At 41.9% G+C, this 18,533-nt stretch overlaps 1 protein-coding gene across 2 annotated transcripts in view; it reads left to right on the forward strand.

Annotated features, from left to right (window-relative positions):
* KATNAL2 (katanin catalytic subunit A1 like 2) overlaps window positions 1-18,533 on the forward strand; it is a 67,762-nt gene that overhangs the window by 44,622 nt on the left and 4,607 nt on the right. For both annotated transcript variants that reach the window (XM_060613775.3, XM_060613776.3), the window contains 2 exons: window positions 3,581-3,672; window positions 6,094-6,204. In XM_060613775.3, the coding sequence (XP_060469758.2) occupies window positions 3,581-3,672; window positions 6,094-6,204 (203 nt within the window). The remainder of the gene's footprint in view (window positions 1-3,580; window positions 3,673-6,093; window positions 6,205-18,533) is intronic.

Here is an 18,533-nt window from a genome sequence, read left to right on the forward strand (position 1 = left end):
ACCTCTTTCTCTGGTCTGAATTTTCTCCTAAATAGTATTCTCATATATAATAGTTATTTTTTTTCAATGTTTATTTATTTTTGAGAGACAGAGAGAGACAGAGCTTGAGCAGGAGACAGAGAGGGAGACACAGAATCCAAAGCAGCCTCTGGGTCTGAGCTGTCAGCACAGAGCAGGACATGGGGCTCGAACTCATGAACCATGAGATCATGAGCTGAGCCGAAGTCAGATGCTAACCCAGGCGCCCCTGAAGATTTTTTTTTAACATTCCATTTCTATTTGCTGCGGAACACTAAAACTCTTAGGAGATGCCCCCAGACTCAGTTTAGATTCATCTCCTGTCATGAAAAAGTGGTGTTTACAGCTATGCGCACAAAACACTGCAAGATGCTCAAAGAAAGATTACATTATATTCTCTGGACAGGATTTCCTTAGACAGAAGAACAAATTCAAATATTTTGTGAATATCCTTAACAAAGATTGAAACTACTAAAAGAATCGTCTTGTTTCATGTGGGATAGCCAGAAAAGTCACTTAACAAGAACTCTCTATTCTGTGTGAGCATTTTATTTAACCTAAGTTTTATTCTGCTTCAGAATTATTTTGTTAAAATTCTAGGGGTGAGGAAATGATTCCTTCCTCAATTTCTCCCCCTCCTTTCCCATATATTTTAAAAATAATTCGTATTTTTGAAAAAAAAAAAAGATACAAAAGGGCATATAGACCCTTGAACCTTCTCCCCAGGGGCCACTGCTACAGTTGCTAGTGCAGCCTTCCAGAACATTTATCATATTTATATAAATACCAACAACTGCATCTCTATCTTCCTTCTTCACTAAATGTCAGTAGGAACGTACTACACATATCCTTCTATAACTTTTGTTTTTGTTCACACTTACCAATATAACTTGAATATTGTTCCACACTATTATAGACAGAACATGTTCTTTTATGAGTCTGTATCAGATTTCATTGCATGGAATGTTCATTGCAAAATGTATTTAACCAGTCTCTTCTTAATGGCTATTTCTAATGTAAACAACAGTTAGGTTGTTTCTAGCCTCCTGCTATCATGAACAAAGCTACAGCAGACAATTACCATATCCATGTCCTTGCGTATATAGTAGTGTAAGATGATTTCTCTTAAGTAGAAGTGTTAGGTCAGAGAGAATGAAAGATCACTGATTGCCAAATTGCCTGACAACAGGGTTGCACCAGCTTCTACACCCATAAATGGTGTGCGTGTTTGCTTCCCCCACCCTGGCCAACACTGTGTAGCACCCGAATTTAGAAATCTTTGGGGCACCTGGGTGGCTCAGTCAGTTAAGCGTCCGACTTCGGCTCGGGTCACGATCTCGTGTTTCGTGAGCCTGAGCCCCGAGTCGGACTCTGTGCTGATGGCAAGGAGCCTACTTTGGACCCTCTGTTCCCCTCTCTCTCTGCCCCTCCCCTGCTTGTGCTCTCTCTCAAAAATAAATTAGCATTTAAAAAAATCTTTAAAAATAATAAAAAAATCTTTGCCAATCTGATAGTGAAATTAATATTTCAGTGCTCAAATATGCATTTAACTCTGAATGAACTTGAGCATCTTTTTATAGGTTTAGAAGATATTTGTATTTCCTTTTTTTTCTGTGAAATGCACTTTTGGTTTTGGATATTTAAAAAAAATAATTCAAAGGGAAAACAGATAACCTCTCCTAACCTTGAGGGATCTCATCCTCTATCGTCTCAGAAATTCTTTTCTGAGCTCTTGGAAGGATCCTCACCTGGAAAATCTTGGTCATGCTGTCAAAATCTTTACTATGAAGCTTTCAGATAAAGAGAACCCTTCAGGACCTTCCTCTACATCAGAGAAGCTTTCCTACCATTTGTTGCTCTTCCTATTCCAATTAAAGAGTTATTTATAGGGAACCCTTGGGTTATGTTCCTCCCTCCCCTCCTAATGTTCATGCCTCCTAGGAATTGATGCTATTGAATAGTTGAGTGGTCTCTTTAGCAAATGCACACACCTGTTGGTGCTTACATCTTTCAACACCCTCCCCCACCCCCACCCCTAGTTGTATGATTTAACTTCCTCCAAGTACTTTTGAAAATTTTGGACTAATGCTTCCAGCGCACTTACCTGGAGTTCTATATATTCTTTGGCAGTGGGAAGAGCATTGGTATGGTCAATATGGAGACACAGGGTCCGGATGCGGTTCTCCTTCCAACTGGGCGTTTGGTCTCATAGGGCCCCTTGGTCTCTCTGCACCTTGGGGAGCACCTTAAAAACATGTATGGTTCTATTAAAGAGTTCTGATATTCCACTTTTCATTGGGTAGATTGCTGCTATTGTAATCACCCTTAATATCAGCTGTATTGGGCTTTTCTTTTTGTGACAAGGAAAACAAGTTGCTTGCTTCTAATGAGCGCGTCGCTATCGTGTCTAAAAGGCATTCATGATGAGTGTCCCGGTGTTGACACTGTTCTCTCAGTTCATTAGGCTGAGCCAACTGTCTTGGCTGAATGAAACAGGATTCTGTGAAAGGAAAATACTTGCTCATGAGCATGGGTGCACCACACGTACAAGCAGTGGTGAATGTGAGGGACTTCCCACTCAGTGACGGGGAGACCGGCAAGGGGTAACCTGCCACTACCCAGGAAAACACAATCTGGCCTTTTCTGGGCTCTTCTCCTCTGATTTGTTCTGTGATACTTTGCTAGCGCTAAGTGACATGGAGAATAAATCCCCTTTGCCTATTAAAGAACCTCTATTCTTTTCTAAGTCTCTACTGCTTTCTCTGATCAACCAGTGAAGAATTGTATACGATGCTCAAGAGATCAGTTTCAAGGTTAAAAAAAAAAGCTCTAGTTTTTTATACTCTTTTCATCACTACCACATCTCCCTTTAGAGCTCTTTATTTTGTTTTTATATGTCTGTTCTTTTGCTGGCTGTTTTCCTGTTCTTGTTCAGTCTATAATATTTTATTCTGGGATGGAACATTTTATTCAATTGGGAATTGCCTTAAATTCCCTCAAAGTACCTGAACCTACCAAACAACAGTGTTTGGAGTGGTATAAGGACCCCGTGGAGTAATTTGGGGAGCAGAAAGGGGCAAAATTCTTCTTGTTACCCATAACTGGAACTGTATTCTTCCCCTACAATTCTTCCTTCTGAGAATGACCCTCTCTCATTGTCCTGAAAGGTTGAGGGAAAACCATTAAATGACTTTACATATTCCAAGGCTTTTTCGTCCATACGGAACATGTTATTGGCAGGGAGTCTCGGGGGCTAACTAACCAACTAGAGCTCAGGTATTGAGTTGTAGCTTAAGCTCTCCCATTTATGATTAGTAACCTTGAACTAACCACTAACTCTCTCTGGCTCTAATTTTGTCAAGTGATAAATGGAAATAATTGGACCGTCCAACCCCATGGGGTTGTGCTAAGGAGTAATGATTATAAAGTTATTAGGAAAGAACAGAGTGCAGCATAAATACTTAACATTACAGCCATTCTAAGCTCTTAATCTCTGGGAGCATCTGAGAACTTTAACTTAACTATATGAATTTGAACATGTGGTTGCTTCTCTCCCACCCAGGTGTTATTTGAACTCGCCCGCTATCACGCCCCCTCCACCATCTTCCTGGACGAGTTGGAGTCAGTGATGAGTCAGAGAGGCACGGCTCCTGGGTAACAGACAGGGTTTTTTTTTTTTTCGGTCATCACTTCTCCCCTCTTGTAAGTGTGTTTGATGGTCGGAAGCCCATCGACATTTACCAGCAGAATGAGCCTATTAATAAGCCCACAAATTTTCTGCAGACACATGGAAAGGTCTTTAAATTAGATCCTGTTAACTGAATAGCTGATTTAAGTAGTTTTTATAACCGGAGGAAATGTCATCCTCCCTTCCCCCTTTCCCCACAGAGTGGTTTTCAGGCCTGAAGATCACCCAGCCCCACGATCCAGGCTGCCATAACGGTCTTGCTGGCTCAAAATAGCTGCTCGTGACCACCTCCTCTGGAGCCAGAGGGGCTGCCTGTGGGGAATGGGGCTGCAAAGGCCAAGTCCCAAGAGGTAGCCCTCGACAAAGTGTGTGAGGCCAGGGAAGCCACCACTTTTCTGTGACATCAGGTGGTGGGTCAGCCTGTCTGATTTTAAATATGTCACATATGTTACCTCTAAAGATTAAGTGTCCACTAACGTCCCCAGCAGGAAAGAACACATCTCAGACTATAGTGAGCCTTGTGTGTGTGTGTGTGTGTGTGTGTGTGTGTGTGTGTGTGTGTGTTTTAAGAAACTCTTTCTGTCTTCATCAGAAGTATTCTTCTTTGGAACTTCTTACTAAACCTGGCTTGGAAAAACAGGTCTTTGGGAAATCTCAACACAGCGGCATTTATTAATGGCCTCTCATGGTCCATCATCAAGGCAGAACTAATAGTGATAAAAGGCAAATACTTAGCTTCTTGGAAGTACAACTATAATTTATGAAATTTTACTTCTTGAAAATCATTTTCCTAACAGGGAAAAGCAACCATTAAGATACACCCAGGATGCATGGGATTGATGGCATTGAGGTCAATGGGACAATTTCCATGGCTTCATGGGTGCTTGTCAGCCTCAGGCTAGATGCTCTGCCTCTCTATACAGGACCTGACAGGGGCAGACATGCACCGGTACCTGGATAGGCACCCACCAGACCACCTTAGTGGTCATTCTGTCTGCAAAGACCCAGCCCACCTGGCCTGCCCTACCAGAGTGAACTGTGCACTCGTTCTTACATTCACTTTGTCAATCTCCGTCCCCGGGGTTTCCCACAGCTTTGAATGGCTAAATTGGAAGCTTTATCTCCTGCCTTTGACTGTACTCCGAGTTTTACACTGAATGGCAGCTTCCTTGCCTGGAACTTGACCCCTAAAACTAGAGTCAGGGAATAAAGGCAGGTGCTCTGAGAACTTCCTGGGTCATATGAAAAGAATAAGTATGGGTAAATGCTAAATAAATACATAACTATACTGTGAGACTGTCCTTTCTCTTGGGAAAAGGTAGTTTGACAGTGAGTGGTACAGTTCTTTTTTTTTTAATTTTTTTTTCAACGTTTTTAATTTATTTTTGGGACAGAGAGAGACAGAGCATGAACGGGGGAGGGGCAGAGAGAGAGGGAGACACAGAATCGGAAACAGGCTCCAGGCTCCGAGCCATCAGCCCAGAGCCTGACGCGGGGCTCGAACTCACGGACTGCGAGATTGTGACCTGGCTGAAGTCGGACGCTTAACCGACTGCACCACCCAGGCGCCCCGTGAGTGTACAGTTCTTAACAAAACCACATACCTAACTGATGCTGCCACTACACATGCCCAGAGAGGAGAAGTTGAATGTCGTGTTGTCCAAGAAAGGCATTTTCTGTCCTTTTAACTCAGTCTATACAAGTGAAGAGGAAAGAGAGCCTGCTGAATATAGTCCGGATTCAGAGCCAGTTTAGATTGTTAGGTCCTGTAGTGAGCTCCTTCATGGCGGGAGGGTCTTTGGCTGCGGTGGAGGTGGGGCTTAGAGGGTGAATCTGCACAGCAGACAGCCCCAGCAGGCTGTGCAAGGAAAACATACTCTCCGTGTCATTATCGTGCCTCTTATTAGAAGAGAATGAAACAGATTCAATGCAGTAGCTTATCTCTCTTCTTCAACAGATTATATCCATAAATTATATGAAAAGAATTATGGTGTATAAAAGCACTTTCATGCCTACTGTATAAACGAAAGGATTATTCTCAATTATCTGTCTTTACAAAGGGCAAATAATACTACTACAGAGAAACCCAGCCCGGCTGCGTTCAATCGATTAGTAGTACTATCTGCCCTTTAGTTATTTTCTAGTTCACTGCCAATATTTGGTTTTCTTTTCAATGTCGTCATTATATTCATTTACTTCCTTTCTCTCACTCTCTATGTGAAAATAATACCAAACTACTCGTTTCCTTCAACTCTCCTACGAGTGGCTCCCGGGAATGAGGCAGGGAACCTGTTCTACAGGCACTGAGTCAATGTTGTGAGTGCCACTCTTGTCCTGGAAGCAAAGACTCTGTCCTGGGAGAACCTCACCTCTGTGTCTCTCTGTAGGGGAGAACATGAAGGAAGCCTCCGGATGAAGACAGAGTTACTGGTGCAGATGGACGGGCTGGCTCGCTCAGAAGATCTCGTGTTTGTCTTAGCAGCTTCTAACCTGCCATGGTAAGAGATCTTAGTACATTTTAAATGCATTTCCATGAGACACTGAGTACAGATGAAGACGTTATATTGCCCAATTTGGGCAAAGTCTCAACGTTTGGTTCCAGCCCTGGAAGATTAATCTGAAGTCTTTCTTGGTCAAGGCCTCAGTCCTTGCTATCTGTACCATGAAATAATCTGCCTTAAAAGAAGGAACATAAGCCAGGCCTACCACTAGCAATACTTAAAATGGACATTTTGAAGGGTGCCCGGGTGGCTCAGTTGGTTAAGTGTCCAACTTCAGCTCAGGTTATGATCTCATGGTTCGTGGGTTCATGACCCATGTCAGGCTCTGTGCTGACAGCTCAGAGCCTGGAGCCTGCTTCAGATTCTGTGTCTCCTTCTCTCTCTGCCCCTCCCCCACTCATGCTCTGTCTCTTTCTGTCCCTGTCTCAAAAAGAAATAAACATAAAAAAAATTTTCAATGGACATTTTGAGTTTAAAGCCAAATTATTTACTGTATTTATGCAGGGCTTTGGCAGAGAACTAATACAATGCTAAAATCTTTAGGACTCGGGAATATTCCAGAAATAATATGTTTATACTTTAACAGTATTAAAATCAAACTTTTTTTAAATTAGGAGGAAAACCTTTAATGTTACATAGTAAATAGGAAGCTAAATAATCTCTAATTGAAAATATAATCTACTCTCTGAGTGTTTTATTCAAGCTGTATCCCAGAGTGGTTAAAGAACAATTCTAGAAGTAGAATTGGGAAATAAGAGATGTTGACTAGGGAAAAACTATCTACTTGGAGAGTATATTTAAAAAATAACTCTAATTCCTTTATAGTGCCAAGAATATTTTCACATACATTATCTCTTTTGAGGCAGGTAAAACAGGAGACAGATAAGGAAATGTTGTTCTTCCCATTTGCAGGTAGGGTCCAAGGTCAAGGAAGGTCAATCCACCCAAAGTCAACAGCAAATCTGCAACAGAGCTGGGACTTGTGACACGTTCCCCCACCCCCACCCCATCCATTTGTGTTTCTACATTCAAAGATGAATGTTGTGCGTGCTGTTGTGCATGCTGGTCATCTAGGCTCCCAAAGAAGTCACTGAAAAGAGATGATGACATTCATGTGGAATCTGTTATTTTAAATATATTCCTAATTTCAGCCTGGCTCCACCTCCCCTCAAATTTATAAGACTGCACTAATGTGTAAGGTGATCAGCATCTTATGTTTTCATGATAGAGGCATTTATATACAAATATTACAGTGGAGTCCAAACAGAGAACTATCATTCAAATAAACGATTGCAAAATGCCTCCGAGAAAGGACCTCTGTTGCTTCAGCTGTTTGCAGTGGGGTTGGTCATAACCACATTCCTCATGTCCCAGGGTGACTGTGGGAGTCAGCTGGGGAGGGTGTGTGGAAACTGAAGCTTCGTGCATGACTCCGGGACCGTCTGTGCCCCCTGGGGAGACCTACACATTTTCTAGAGGGATAGAGAAACTTCTACTGCCAGTGAACATCTAGGGTTTTGTTGAGGAAGTTTCTGTGCTGCCACAGGTCCCCTGAGGTGATCATTTTCATTAAACCCCACATAAAATGGTCTGAGAAGAGAAAAAAAAAAGACAATCAAAAATTAAAGAAGCTTAGAAGGGCTTTTCCAAAAGAATTGCCCCTCATTATGGCAAATGGCAAATACACACATGCTTTTGGGCTTTGCTTGCATCATTACAACGTACCTTTGGATCCAGGGGTGCCTGGTGGGCTCCATCAGTTAAGGGTCAGGCTTCGGCTCAGGTCATGATCTTGCTCTTCCCAAGTTCCAGTGCCGCATCGGGCTCTGTGCTGACAGCTTGGAGCCTAGATCCCGCTTCACATTCTGTGTCTCCCTCTGTCTCTCTGCCTCTCTCCTGCTCACTCTGTCTCTCTCAAAAATAAATAAACATTAAAAAAATTTTTTAATTAAAAAAGATATGTTCTTTTGGATCTGTCCTTGAGCAATGCTGGGCTCTAAAAAAACTTTTTAGTATGAAAAACTCCAAACAGACACTAAAGAAGAGGAAAAAGCACCATTTCCCAGTTTCAGTAACTAACATCTTGCCTGATTGATATAATCTATTCTTGCCCCCTCCCTCATTTTGCTGCAATGTTTTAAAGTATATTCCAGATTGTCATGTTACTTCTCACAAATATATTTTACTATACATCTTTTTGAAAAGGACATTTTCGGCACGTCTGAGTGGCTCAGTCAGTTAAGTATCTGACTCTTGATTATCGGCTCAGGTTGTGATCTCACGGTTTGTGAGTTCAAGCACCACATCAGGCTCTGCATTGACAGTGCAGAGCCTGCTTGGGATTCTCCCTCTCTGTCTCTGTCCCTCTCCTATTCATGTGCGCGCTCTCTCTCTCTCTCTCTCTCTCTCTCCCCTCTCAAAATAAACACTGAAAGAGTAAAAATAAAAAAGGACATTTTCTTATATTACTGTACAATGCCATTATCACACCCAACAAAATTAACAGTGATTCTTCCATATCATCAAATACCCAGTTTATATTCAGATTTCCCATATTGACCCAAAATGTCTTTTTAGAATTGATTTGCTGAACTGGTATCCAAACAAGGTTTGCATTTTGTAATTGGTTGTTCTCATAAGTCTCCTTTAATCTAGAACAGACTCCCCCTCCTCCCCCCCCTTTTTTCCCTTAGTTACCACTGCCTTGATTGCTGCCAGGGAGACTGTCCTGTAATACATCTAAATTTTCTGAATTGTGCTCATCATATCCTTTAATGGGAAAAATAATATTTAGAGACTGAAACCTCACAATTAGGGGTGCTCCTTGCTAACTGGGTTATCATTGCTTCTTGGCCTTTTGACTGGGCAGAACTAGGGAAATACACAGGTTTGAAAAGCGGCAAATAATGAATCCATACCAGTATTGCTCATTCAAATGTGAGATTACAAGAGTTTTAGTGAAATTATTTGATTTTATAGCCATAGCTTTTCTCTAATTGGGAAAATCATAGTTCTTAACATTAATACAATTAATATTCACCTAATCCTAATATGTAGATAGATCTATTTTGTATTTGTGTGTGTAACAGAGTTTCTCTGTAATAATACCAATATTCTCAGGACAGCAACATTTTGATGAGGAAAATGGTACACACGTGGCCCAGGATGGAAGTGCTAATTTGGGATGTCTCAATGTCAGCACTATTGACATTTGAGGCCAGTTACTGACATAACTGTTGGCTGAGGGCGCCGCCCTGTGCATTGTATGAGGCCCCCAGCACCCCTGGGGTTTCCTCACTAGATGCCGGTAGCATGACTCCCCATTGTAACAGCCCAAATTTGTCTTCAGACATTGCCAAATGTTCCCTGGGGGGCAAAACTATCCCCGGTTGAGACTCACTCAACAGAAGTAAGTGACAGGCATTATATAGAGACCAACTGTCACATGCCCCACAGGTGAACTCATAAGGTTTTTTGTTTGTTCTTTCTAACACCATAAAATAAGTGAATTTGGTTTACACACACAAAAGGTGGCATATCGTATAAATTGGTCTGTATCTTGATTTTCTTTTTCTTAACCAAATATTCTGAACATAAAGTTCTTCCTTATTCCCTTTATAGCTGTGTACGTTCCATTCTGTACCTTTGATAATCTACCCCAATCACCTGACGATGGGCATTCGGGTTATTCCTATTCTTGCTATTATGAATAATGTTACAGTGAGTAATGGTGCACATATACCACTTTGTGTATTTGCCAGTATATCTTTGGGATAGGTTCCTGGAAATAGAATTGCTGGGTCAAAGGGTTAATGTGCATGAAATTATAGTAGAGATTGCCAAATTTCCCTCCATAGAGGTTGTACATTTTGTATTCCCACTAGTGTCCTGCTTTCATTACTTACCATTAGAGTGAGAACATTTCCAAAGTCATTAAATAATTCTTGAAAATTGGATTTTGTAATGGCTGTCCAAAATTCCCACATGTGAATATACCACAATTTAGTTAATCATTCCTTTCCTATTGAACATATATGATGCTCCCAACTTTTTCTCTATTATAAATAACACTGAAATGAACTTCCTTGAATCAAAATCTTTGACCAAAATTTGGTTATTTCCTTAGGGCAGATTTCTGGAATTAGGATTACTGTGTAAAAGGATAAGGATGTTTTTTAAGTCCCTTGCTACATGCTGCCCAGGTCCGTTTATGAGGAAATACTGCATTTTTATCAAGGCTTTGGGACAGACCTTTATCTTGGCTTTAGGGTCTTCCATGAGGGAATAAAATCATCTGATTAAAGCACACTGTCCTTCTGGGGGAAATAACTAAATCATACCAAACTATTTAAAACCCGATCTTAAAATCCCAGAAGAAATTCTTCATGGTTGGTTAGTGGTAATGCTCATCTGTAGCATCTTTCAGGGAACTAGGCTACTGTTTACTACTCGCTAACTTATCATTTTCCCTAGAGGAGTACATTCTGTCCCAAAGGGTTCGTCATTTTCTCCCTTCTCCGCAGTGAGATGGCGTGCCCCATCTTTTATTCAGTGCTTCTTCTCCGAGGAGCACCTTCGCTCATCTACACTCTCATAGGACAAGAAGGAAGCAAGAAATAATAGTACATCTGTGTCACTAAGCCAATGAGTGAATAAGCAATGTGAATAAGCATTGAGAAGAATAACAAATGTTGCATTTGTAATATTATCATTAAAATAACAGCCACGTAAGAAATATTTAGTGAGCACAATTGGGGCTAATTTGACCCGCCTCAGTTGTTAGGTATTCACAAACTCAGACCGAAGAGTCCAGAGGGAAACAAAATACTGAACAGGGCCATTAAGGCAAATGCCATCTTTAGATGTCTAGTTAACTTGATGATAGTTTGTACAACTAAGGTGTGAAAATTTTATGTGTGAGGTATGATGAAACTCATCTCTTATTTACCATTGCAGAAGGGCTAGAAAATTCACTATCCCTCTTAAAAATCAAACAGTGGGTATGACCAAATTTTGGATTAAAAACAAACAAACCCAAATCCTAATATTCAGAGGAAAGCATAAGATCCAAGAGATTATTGCACTGGGGATGTGCAAGAACTTACCTATGTAAACTGATTTCTTCCTGTATGAACTGCCTCCTCTCTGGCGTGATATTTCTTTAAAGTGTGTGCATGTGATTGAAGAGCTCAGCATACAGAACCTCAGTTCCTTCCACAATATCTTCACGCATTTCATAGGCTCCAGGGGAAAGTCTCATGCCTTCACTATCATTACCCTCTGGATCAACATTTCTCTGAGACTGGTCTGCCACAGGTCAGCATTATCCCCCCCCCCCCCCAAAAAAAAATAGATTCTAGTGATCTAATAATTTCAAGAGATACTGAATTACAGACAGTTCAACTGGTTTCCCCCATGACAGGACTACTCAGTGTCTTTAAGACGTCATTGGGTATTGTGACTCTCCAAAAGTAGCTATGAGAAAGCAGGACTTTCCACACGTATATGATCCAAGAGTCCTTTCCTCAAGGAGCATCTTACAAGGCCAGTGTTCCATTTGAGAATGCTCTGGGAAACAGTGCTTTGCCTGAACTCACTCTGATCTGATGACTGCATCCTTCATTGTAACTGCATTCAGTCATGCTTGCAGGCTTTTTATCTTTCATTGTATTTTTGTGTCTACCAGTGGTCAAATTGTTTTGCTTGAAATTGCTTCTGTGCACACATAATATCACTATCCCATGCAATGATAGTAAGTCCATGATCCTCCACATGAGGTTGATGAGTGATTCCAACACAAGCAGGAAAGAAGTGTGTGGTGCAGGATTTGGCAGGTGCAATGGGGAAGGCATGGGACTGACTGAGCAGGAGATTGCTAGCAGTAACCTTGCCCTTGTCCCATTCACACCTTCCTTAGTTTGCTTGGTTCCATCAGACACAAATCTTTTTCAACCTGGCCTATTGGGCGTTACTTTTTCTTCTTAATGGCACAGGCTGACCCATGAACTATATATATTTTTGAGTTTATTTTGAGAGAGAGCGAGTACGCACATGTGAGCTGGGGAGGAGCAGAGAGAGAAGGACAGAGAGAATCACAAGCAGGCTCCACGCTGTCAGCGCAGAGCCTGACGCGGGGCTCAATCTCATGAACTGTGAGATCATGACCTGAGCCAAAACCAAGAGTTGGACGTTTAACTGACTGAGTCACCCAGGCGCACCTGAAATATAGTTTTAAAACCAAATTTTATAAATTACTCAGTTGGTTAAGCCTCCGACTTCAGCTCAGGTCATGATCTCACGGCTCGTGAGTTTGAGCCCTGCGTCGGGCTCTGTGCTGACAGCTCAGAGCCTGGAGCCTGCTTCGGATTCTGTGTCTCCCTCTCTCTCTGCCCCTCCCCTGCTTGCACTCCGTCTCTGTCTCTTTTGCACTCCGTCTCTCCAAAATGAATGAACATTAAAAAAAAAAATTTTAAACCAAATTTTACAAATTATAAAATTAATATAACTGTTTTATAGGAAATTTAAGTGCTAGGGAAAAAGTACTCATAATTTTACCACTGTGACACAAGTATTATCATCTTTGTATATACCCATCTGGTGAAAATGGTTTGGTTATTTGTTATCATTTATTGCCTGTGTAGCTTTCTGTGGGAATTTTTTTTTTTCCCCAAAGGAGGAAAGGAGTTTTACTGTTTGGGCTATGCAGAAAAGTAATACAAATTCATAAAATATTTTATATGCCTCAGTATTGCTTCAGTGAATAGTCCCCTGTAACTGTACCTTGGAAAGATATCTTTCCAGAGTCTTGTGTGTGTACAGGATATACGCACATACACAAAATTAAAAATGTGATCATCCTATGGATGCATATTATTTTGTTAGATGGCCTGTTTTTCTTCTTTCTTTCACTTCATAGATTGTGGACCACTTTGAAAATCTACCCAATCCCATACAGAATTCCACCATATGGGTGGGCCATAATTTATTTGATTTTTCTTTTCTCTTGAGGGTTTTAATATGGCATCAGCCTGTTGAGCCATGCTCTTCCTACCATGACTCAGCTCCCAGCTCAGCCCCACAGACACACTTAGGTGGGGGGGCAGTTTTTTCTTTGGTGTTTGGCTGGAGTAGGGCAGGTATTATCAAAAAGGTTTTCTGCCCTGACAGACCTCCTATTCACGGTCCCTTGGAAAAAGAAAATGTCCTTTTGTCTGTGCATGTTAGCAGTGTTGGGGCCCAGGCTTCTCCAGCACCCCATCGGGGGTATACAAGAAGCAAAAAGAAAACCCAGAGAAGCCACTGCCACGTGATCCCTCAAGTCCTGAAGTGCCTAGCCTGTCCTCCCTCTTTCCACCGTTCAGTGTTTCCCAGTGTTTGTCTGCTGTATCATATCCAGAGATTTTTGGTTGTAAGAGGATGGGCTATTCCATCTTGGCCAGAAGTGAAAGTCTCTTCTCGTTGATTCCCTTTTATCTTTTCATACATCTCAAACACATCTATTTTATGCTCCAGATCAGTAGGGTCTAATTCCGTTGGATGGTGACCTTACATCGAACGAAGCGGACTCAATCTGTGGGTCTTTCATGTGCCCTTCCAGAGAAAATTTGTATTTGACTGTGTCAAGCTTTCGACCACTTGAAGCTAATTCCTCAGCTTTGGGTTTCTTTGATCACGCCAGCGAGGGTAGGTCTGTAGTTCTTAATTATATAGGCAGACTTCTTCCTACCCTCATGTGCAGATTTCCTGTTCCTTCTTTAGTAGTGGGCATGTTTTTCTAACCCACCCTTTCATAGAGGATGTGCCCTCGTTGTTTTATGTGATGGGCCTTGATTCCACCTCCCATCTTGAATGGGGCCAAGGCCTTCTGTGTTATCCCATGTGTAAACTTTCAAATCTAAACCTTTTTGTAACTAAGAGGCAAATACCTCAAGTAAGCCACAGCTTCAACTTCAACTGCTCAGTGTTGATTTTCAGCTTCCTCTTCATTTTTGGTCCTCAAGAATTTGGCCTTGCTTCCTTATGGGCTCATTCACTGTGTATTCAGAAAGTGTTTCCTATAATTCATCATTTTTAAAAAAATTTTTTTAATGTTTATTTATTTTTGACAGAGAGAGAGAGAGAGAGAGAGAGAGAGACAGACAGACAGACAGGGTACAAGCAGGGGAGGAACAGAGAGAGAGAGGAAGACACAGAATCCGAAGCAGACTCCAGGCTCTGAGCGTTCAGCGCGGAGCCCGATGTGGGGCTTGAACTCAGGAACCGTGAGATCATGACCTGAGCTGAAGTCAGACGCCCAACTGACTGAGCCACCCATGCGACTCTAATTCATCATTTTTAATGGGGCTTTATAACAAGAGATTTCTGGATATCTAGAGTTTTTCATTTTGTTGGAAACAGAATCTTCCCATTCCGCCCCCCCATCAATTATTGATAATATATTTGTTGGCAAGAGTAATGGGAATATATCTTCTTCATTGGTATTGTGGTAATTAGGAATACTTTTCATTCTTTATTATAAAGAAATGATGCTCTTAACCCAAATGTCAGTAGCGCATAAACTGAAACAATTGCTCTAGACTCTACCACTGGATCTTCTTGTGTCAGGCTTGTGAGCTCAGTCCTGAGAATGAGCAGCAGAGTCTCTGGAGATAAGAGGCCCCACATGGAGACTACATCTTTCAGTTCATCTTCAAAAGCATTGCCCAGCCAAGTGAGTTGGATGAATCATCCCCCAAAATCATTGTTTCCCTTATTTTCACTGGAGATGAAAATAGAAAATTTTATTCCCATTGCTCCAGTTGATGTTGATTTTCTCTATTAATTAGAACAAATGACTATGCAATGCTAATTTTCAACAAAGCATATAGACCTTCATAAATAAATGCTGGGCTTTAAGGAAGCAGATCATTTTAGATGAAGCCAGTAGCCCTGCACCAAGAGTTCATGCATTCATCCAAATAGTATTTATTGAGCATGTATTTTGTGTATTCTGCATGAAGGATGGATGGGGAATTCAAGAAATATGGTCCATGATCGTTGGACTCTGGAAGTTGGCTATCTGATGGGACAATGAATGAGATATAAACACAAATAATGAGATGGGGATATAGCCAGTACTATGTGAATGGTACAAACAATAAGTAAAATAGAATTTTATAGGGAAGAGGCAATTTCTGATAACAGAAAATTAACATTTATTCATTTTTGAGAGAGAGAGAGAGACAGAGTGTGAGTGGGGGAGGGGCAGAGAGAGAGGGAGACACAGAATCCAAAGCAGGCTCCAGGCTCGGAGCTGTCAGCACAGAGGCCGATGCGGGGCTCGAACTCGCAAACCATGAGATCATGACCTGAACTGAAGTCGGACGCTTAACCAACTGAGCCACCCAGGCACCCCTGATAACAGAAATTTAAAAGAAAAGCAAAAGCCTTTATGGAATAGGGCACACTTGAACTGGGCTTGTAAAAATGACTTGGCTCTTGGTAGGCAAAGTGGAAGAAAATAGCTTGAGTAGCAGCTCAGGTAGGATGGCAAAAGGTGGATTCAGAGAACAGCAAACAGCCCAGTTTGGCCCCAGTGGGAAATGCAGATACAAGTCAGCTTATGTGGGGTTCTGGGAGGGAGGCAAAGTAACCTTTAATGCTTTATGCACTGGCTCGCCATTCTCCACTACAGAATACTGCATCCTTACCCTGCCCTTCAGGCCGCCATGATCACTCCACGTCGGTCATGGACGTTCTGCAAAGACTGCTTACAGAACTGAAGGTTCCTTTCCTCCTACCATGCTGAGACAGTTTGAACTTCGTATGTTTTAACTATTGAACGAGCGAAAAAGAACTAGGCTGTTTCCAAATTCTGTAAAATTTGGAATGATCTCTGTCCCAGGAACCACACGGTTTACCAGGGGAGGAAAAAAAGCAAAGAGCCGGGGAAAGGCCCTGAAGGTTTGGCACAGAAGCTGGGGTGCTCAGGTGCAAGGCCTTGGAGCCCAGGTAACTGTCTAGGAGGCCAGTGAGCAGAAGTCCAGCAGCCAGGGTCTGAGGCCTGTGAGGCTTTGCTGTGTCTCGCGTCACTCTTGCAGTTTGCTTTGGTCTTCTGAGGTGATGAAAGTACCAGATAATCCAAGTAAAGGAGACATGAGAACAGAATAACTAGTCAAAAATCAAAATGTAAGAGCTGAAGGGAGTGTTTTCTGCTTGCCACACGTTAAATTTCTTCATATAAATATATTGGCAGAAAGAATAATTCCTGGGTACATTCCATTTGTCCTTTGTTTCCTCCCTTGTATGATTATATTATTATTGATGTCATTAAAAGTGCATTCATCAGACCTGGCTGTCAGAGAGTTGCACTTATTTTGTGCCCACAAGTAGTTTTGAGGTAAATCTCTTGCTTTAGGGCATTAGCTGATCAATACAGACATCTATAGTGAGGTATTGTTTTCCCGCCTCCTGCGTGACTCCATTTTCCTAAGGCATTCTGGGGCTCTGGTCTTCCTTTCAATCAAAAGTCACTCTAGATGGGATGGGGAGACCCAGGAGGAGGTACCCGTACAAAAGAACCTTCCTTCTGCAGTCCCTGCCTTTGCAGAAGGGGCAGCTGGTCCAAGTAAAGGCCTTGAGAGAAATACGGCAACTGCTTATCACCCCCAGCCCTGTGATTTCCTTCAGTGTAGTCTCTGTTCCTTGTTGGGTTTTAGTCTGATCTCAAGTCCCAGCTTTATCTTTGAAGTTTACAGGACCAATATCCTTGAAGTCCACGGCCAGAAGCTCCCTTGTATTGCCTTTAGTTACTTATAAGTAGGGAGTCTGTCTTACTAATTTCTGTGTATCGGAGACCTAGCAGCGACAATACACTTACTTGTCAAATGGTCAGTGTTGCTGAACTGAATTCCTAAAATGTGAATGTCGTGGCTTCTCCCCTATTAAATTATCCCTCCCTCCCCTCCTTTCCTTTCCCATGCACTTCACCTGCTCCTCCGATTCGGCCACCACACTCTGCTGTCTGAATCCACTGTGGATTCGTTCAAACATGCCAGCTCTCCTATCAATTTCATCTTCTTGGAGACATGTCTGCCAGAACCTTCTTGCCAACACCACACTGCCCTGATGATCCTCTGTACCCAGTAGATCAGGAGACCCTGGGACCTCACCTCATCATCCTGGAGACTTCCTTCTGTTTCTTGAATCTCACGTAGCCCTTTGGTTTGGTTTACCCTCTCCCTTTGGTCTTCCAGCACTTTCCTGATAAAGGGTGCAATGGAAGGTAAATAGGCTTTTAAACGCTTTTAGTGTTGAAAACATCTTTATTCTATCCTCTAACTTAATTGTTTGATCAAGATATAAACTCCTACATTGGAAAGTATTTTTCCTCAGAAGTTTGAAGGCATTGCTCTATTTTTTTTAGAAACACTTTTTAATTTTTTTCCAAATTTTTATTTAAATTCTAGTTAGTTACTCTATTTTCCTTTAGTATCTCACATTGCTGATGAGAAGTCTTATTACTGATCCTGTATATGGAACCTGTTTTTTTCTCCCTGGAAACTTTTATGCTCCTCTCTCTGTTCCCAAGGTTCTGAAATCTCACCGTGACATGAGCTGGCAGTCGACTTGCTGTTACTATACTGGCATCAGACAAGTCCCTTAGGTACAGGCTCTGGAGTCTCACTGTTTGGGTCCAAATCCACTGCTACCATTCACTAGTTTTCTGACCTCAAGCAAGCTACTCAATCTCTGTGCCTCAGTCTCCTCATCTTAAAATGGATATAAAAATAGTACCTACCAGGCACCTGGGTGGCTCAGTCGGTTAAGTGTCCGATTTCAGCTCAAGGTCATGATCTTGCGGTTTGTGGGTTGGAGACCCGAGTCAGAGCCCTCTGACGGCTCAGAGCCTGGAGCCTGCTTTGCATTCTGTGTCTTCTCCTCTCTCTGCCCCTCCCCTGCTCACACTTTGTCTCTTTGTCTCTCTCTCTCTCAAAAATAAATAAACGTTAAAAAATTAAAATAAAAAATAGTACCTACCTCATAGGGTTGTGTGAGAGTCTAAAGAGTTAGTATCTGTACAATGCTGAACCCAGTGCCCACCGCTTAGTAAGTACGACTGAAGCAACAGCCTATATTAATATCTCAAATGCAAAAAAACAATTTCCTAGAGTTTTCAAAGTTTCCTTGACCCTGTGCCTTAAATAGAAATGTTGGCCTTGAGAGGGGGAATGGCTGGGGGGTGGGGGGGGGGGGTGGAGAGGGGCTAAGTTTCTGACGTAAAATGAATTTCAACAGAGTGAGGCTGATAAAGAACAAAGCAAATACAAAAAAGAAATAGGTAATTG

This window comes from Panthera onca, chromosome D3, assembly GCF_046562875.1.
Source record: "Panthera onca isolate mPanOnc1 chromosome D3, mPanOnc1 haplotype 2, whole genome shotgun sequence".
Lineage (NCBI taxonomy): Eukaryota > Metazoa > Chordata > Mammalia > Carnivora > Felidae > Panthera > Panthera onca.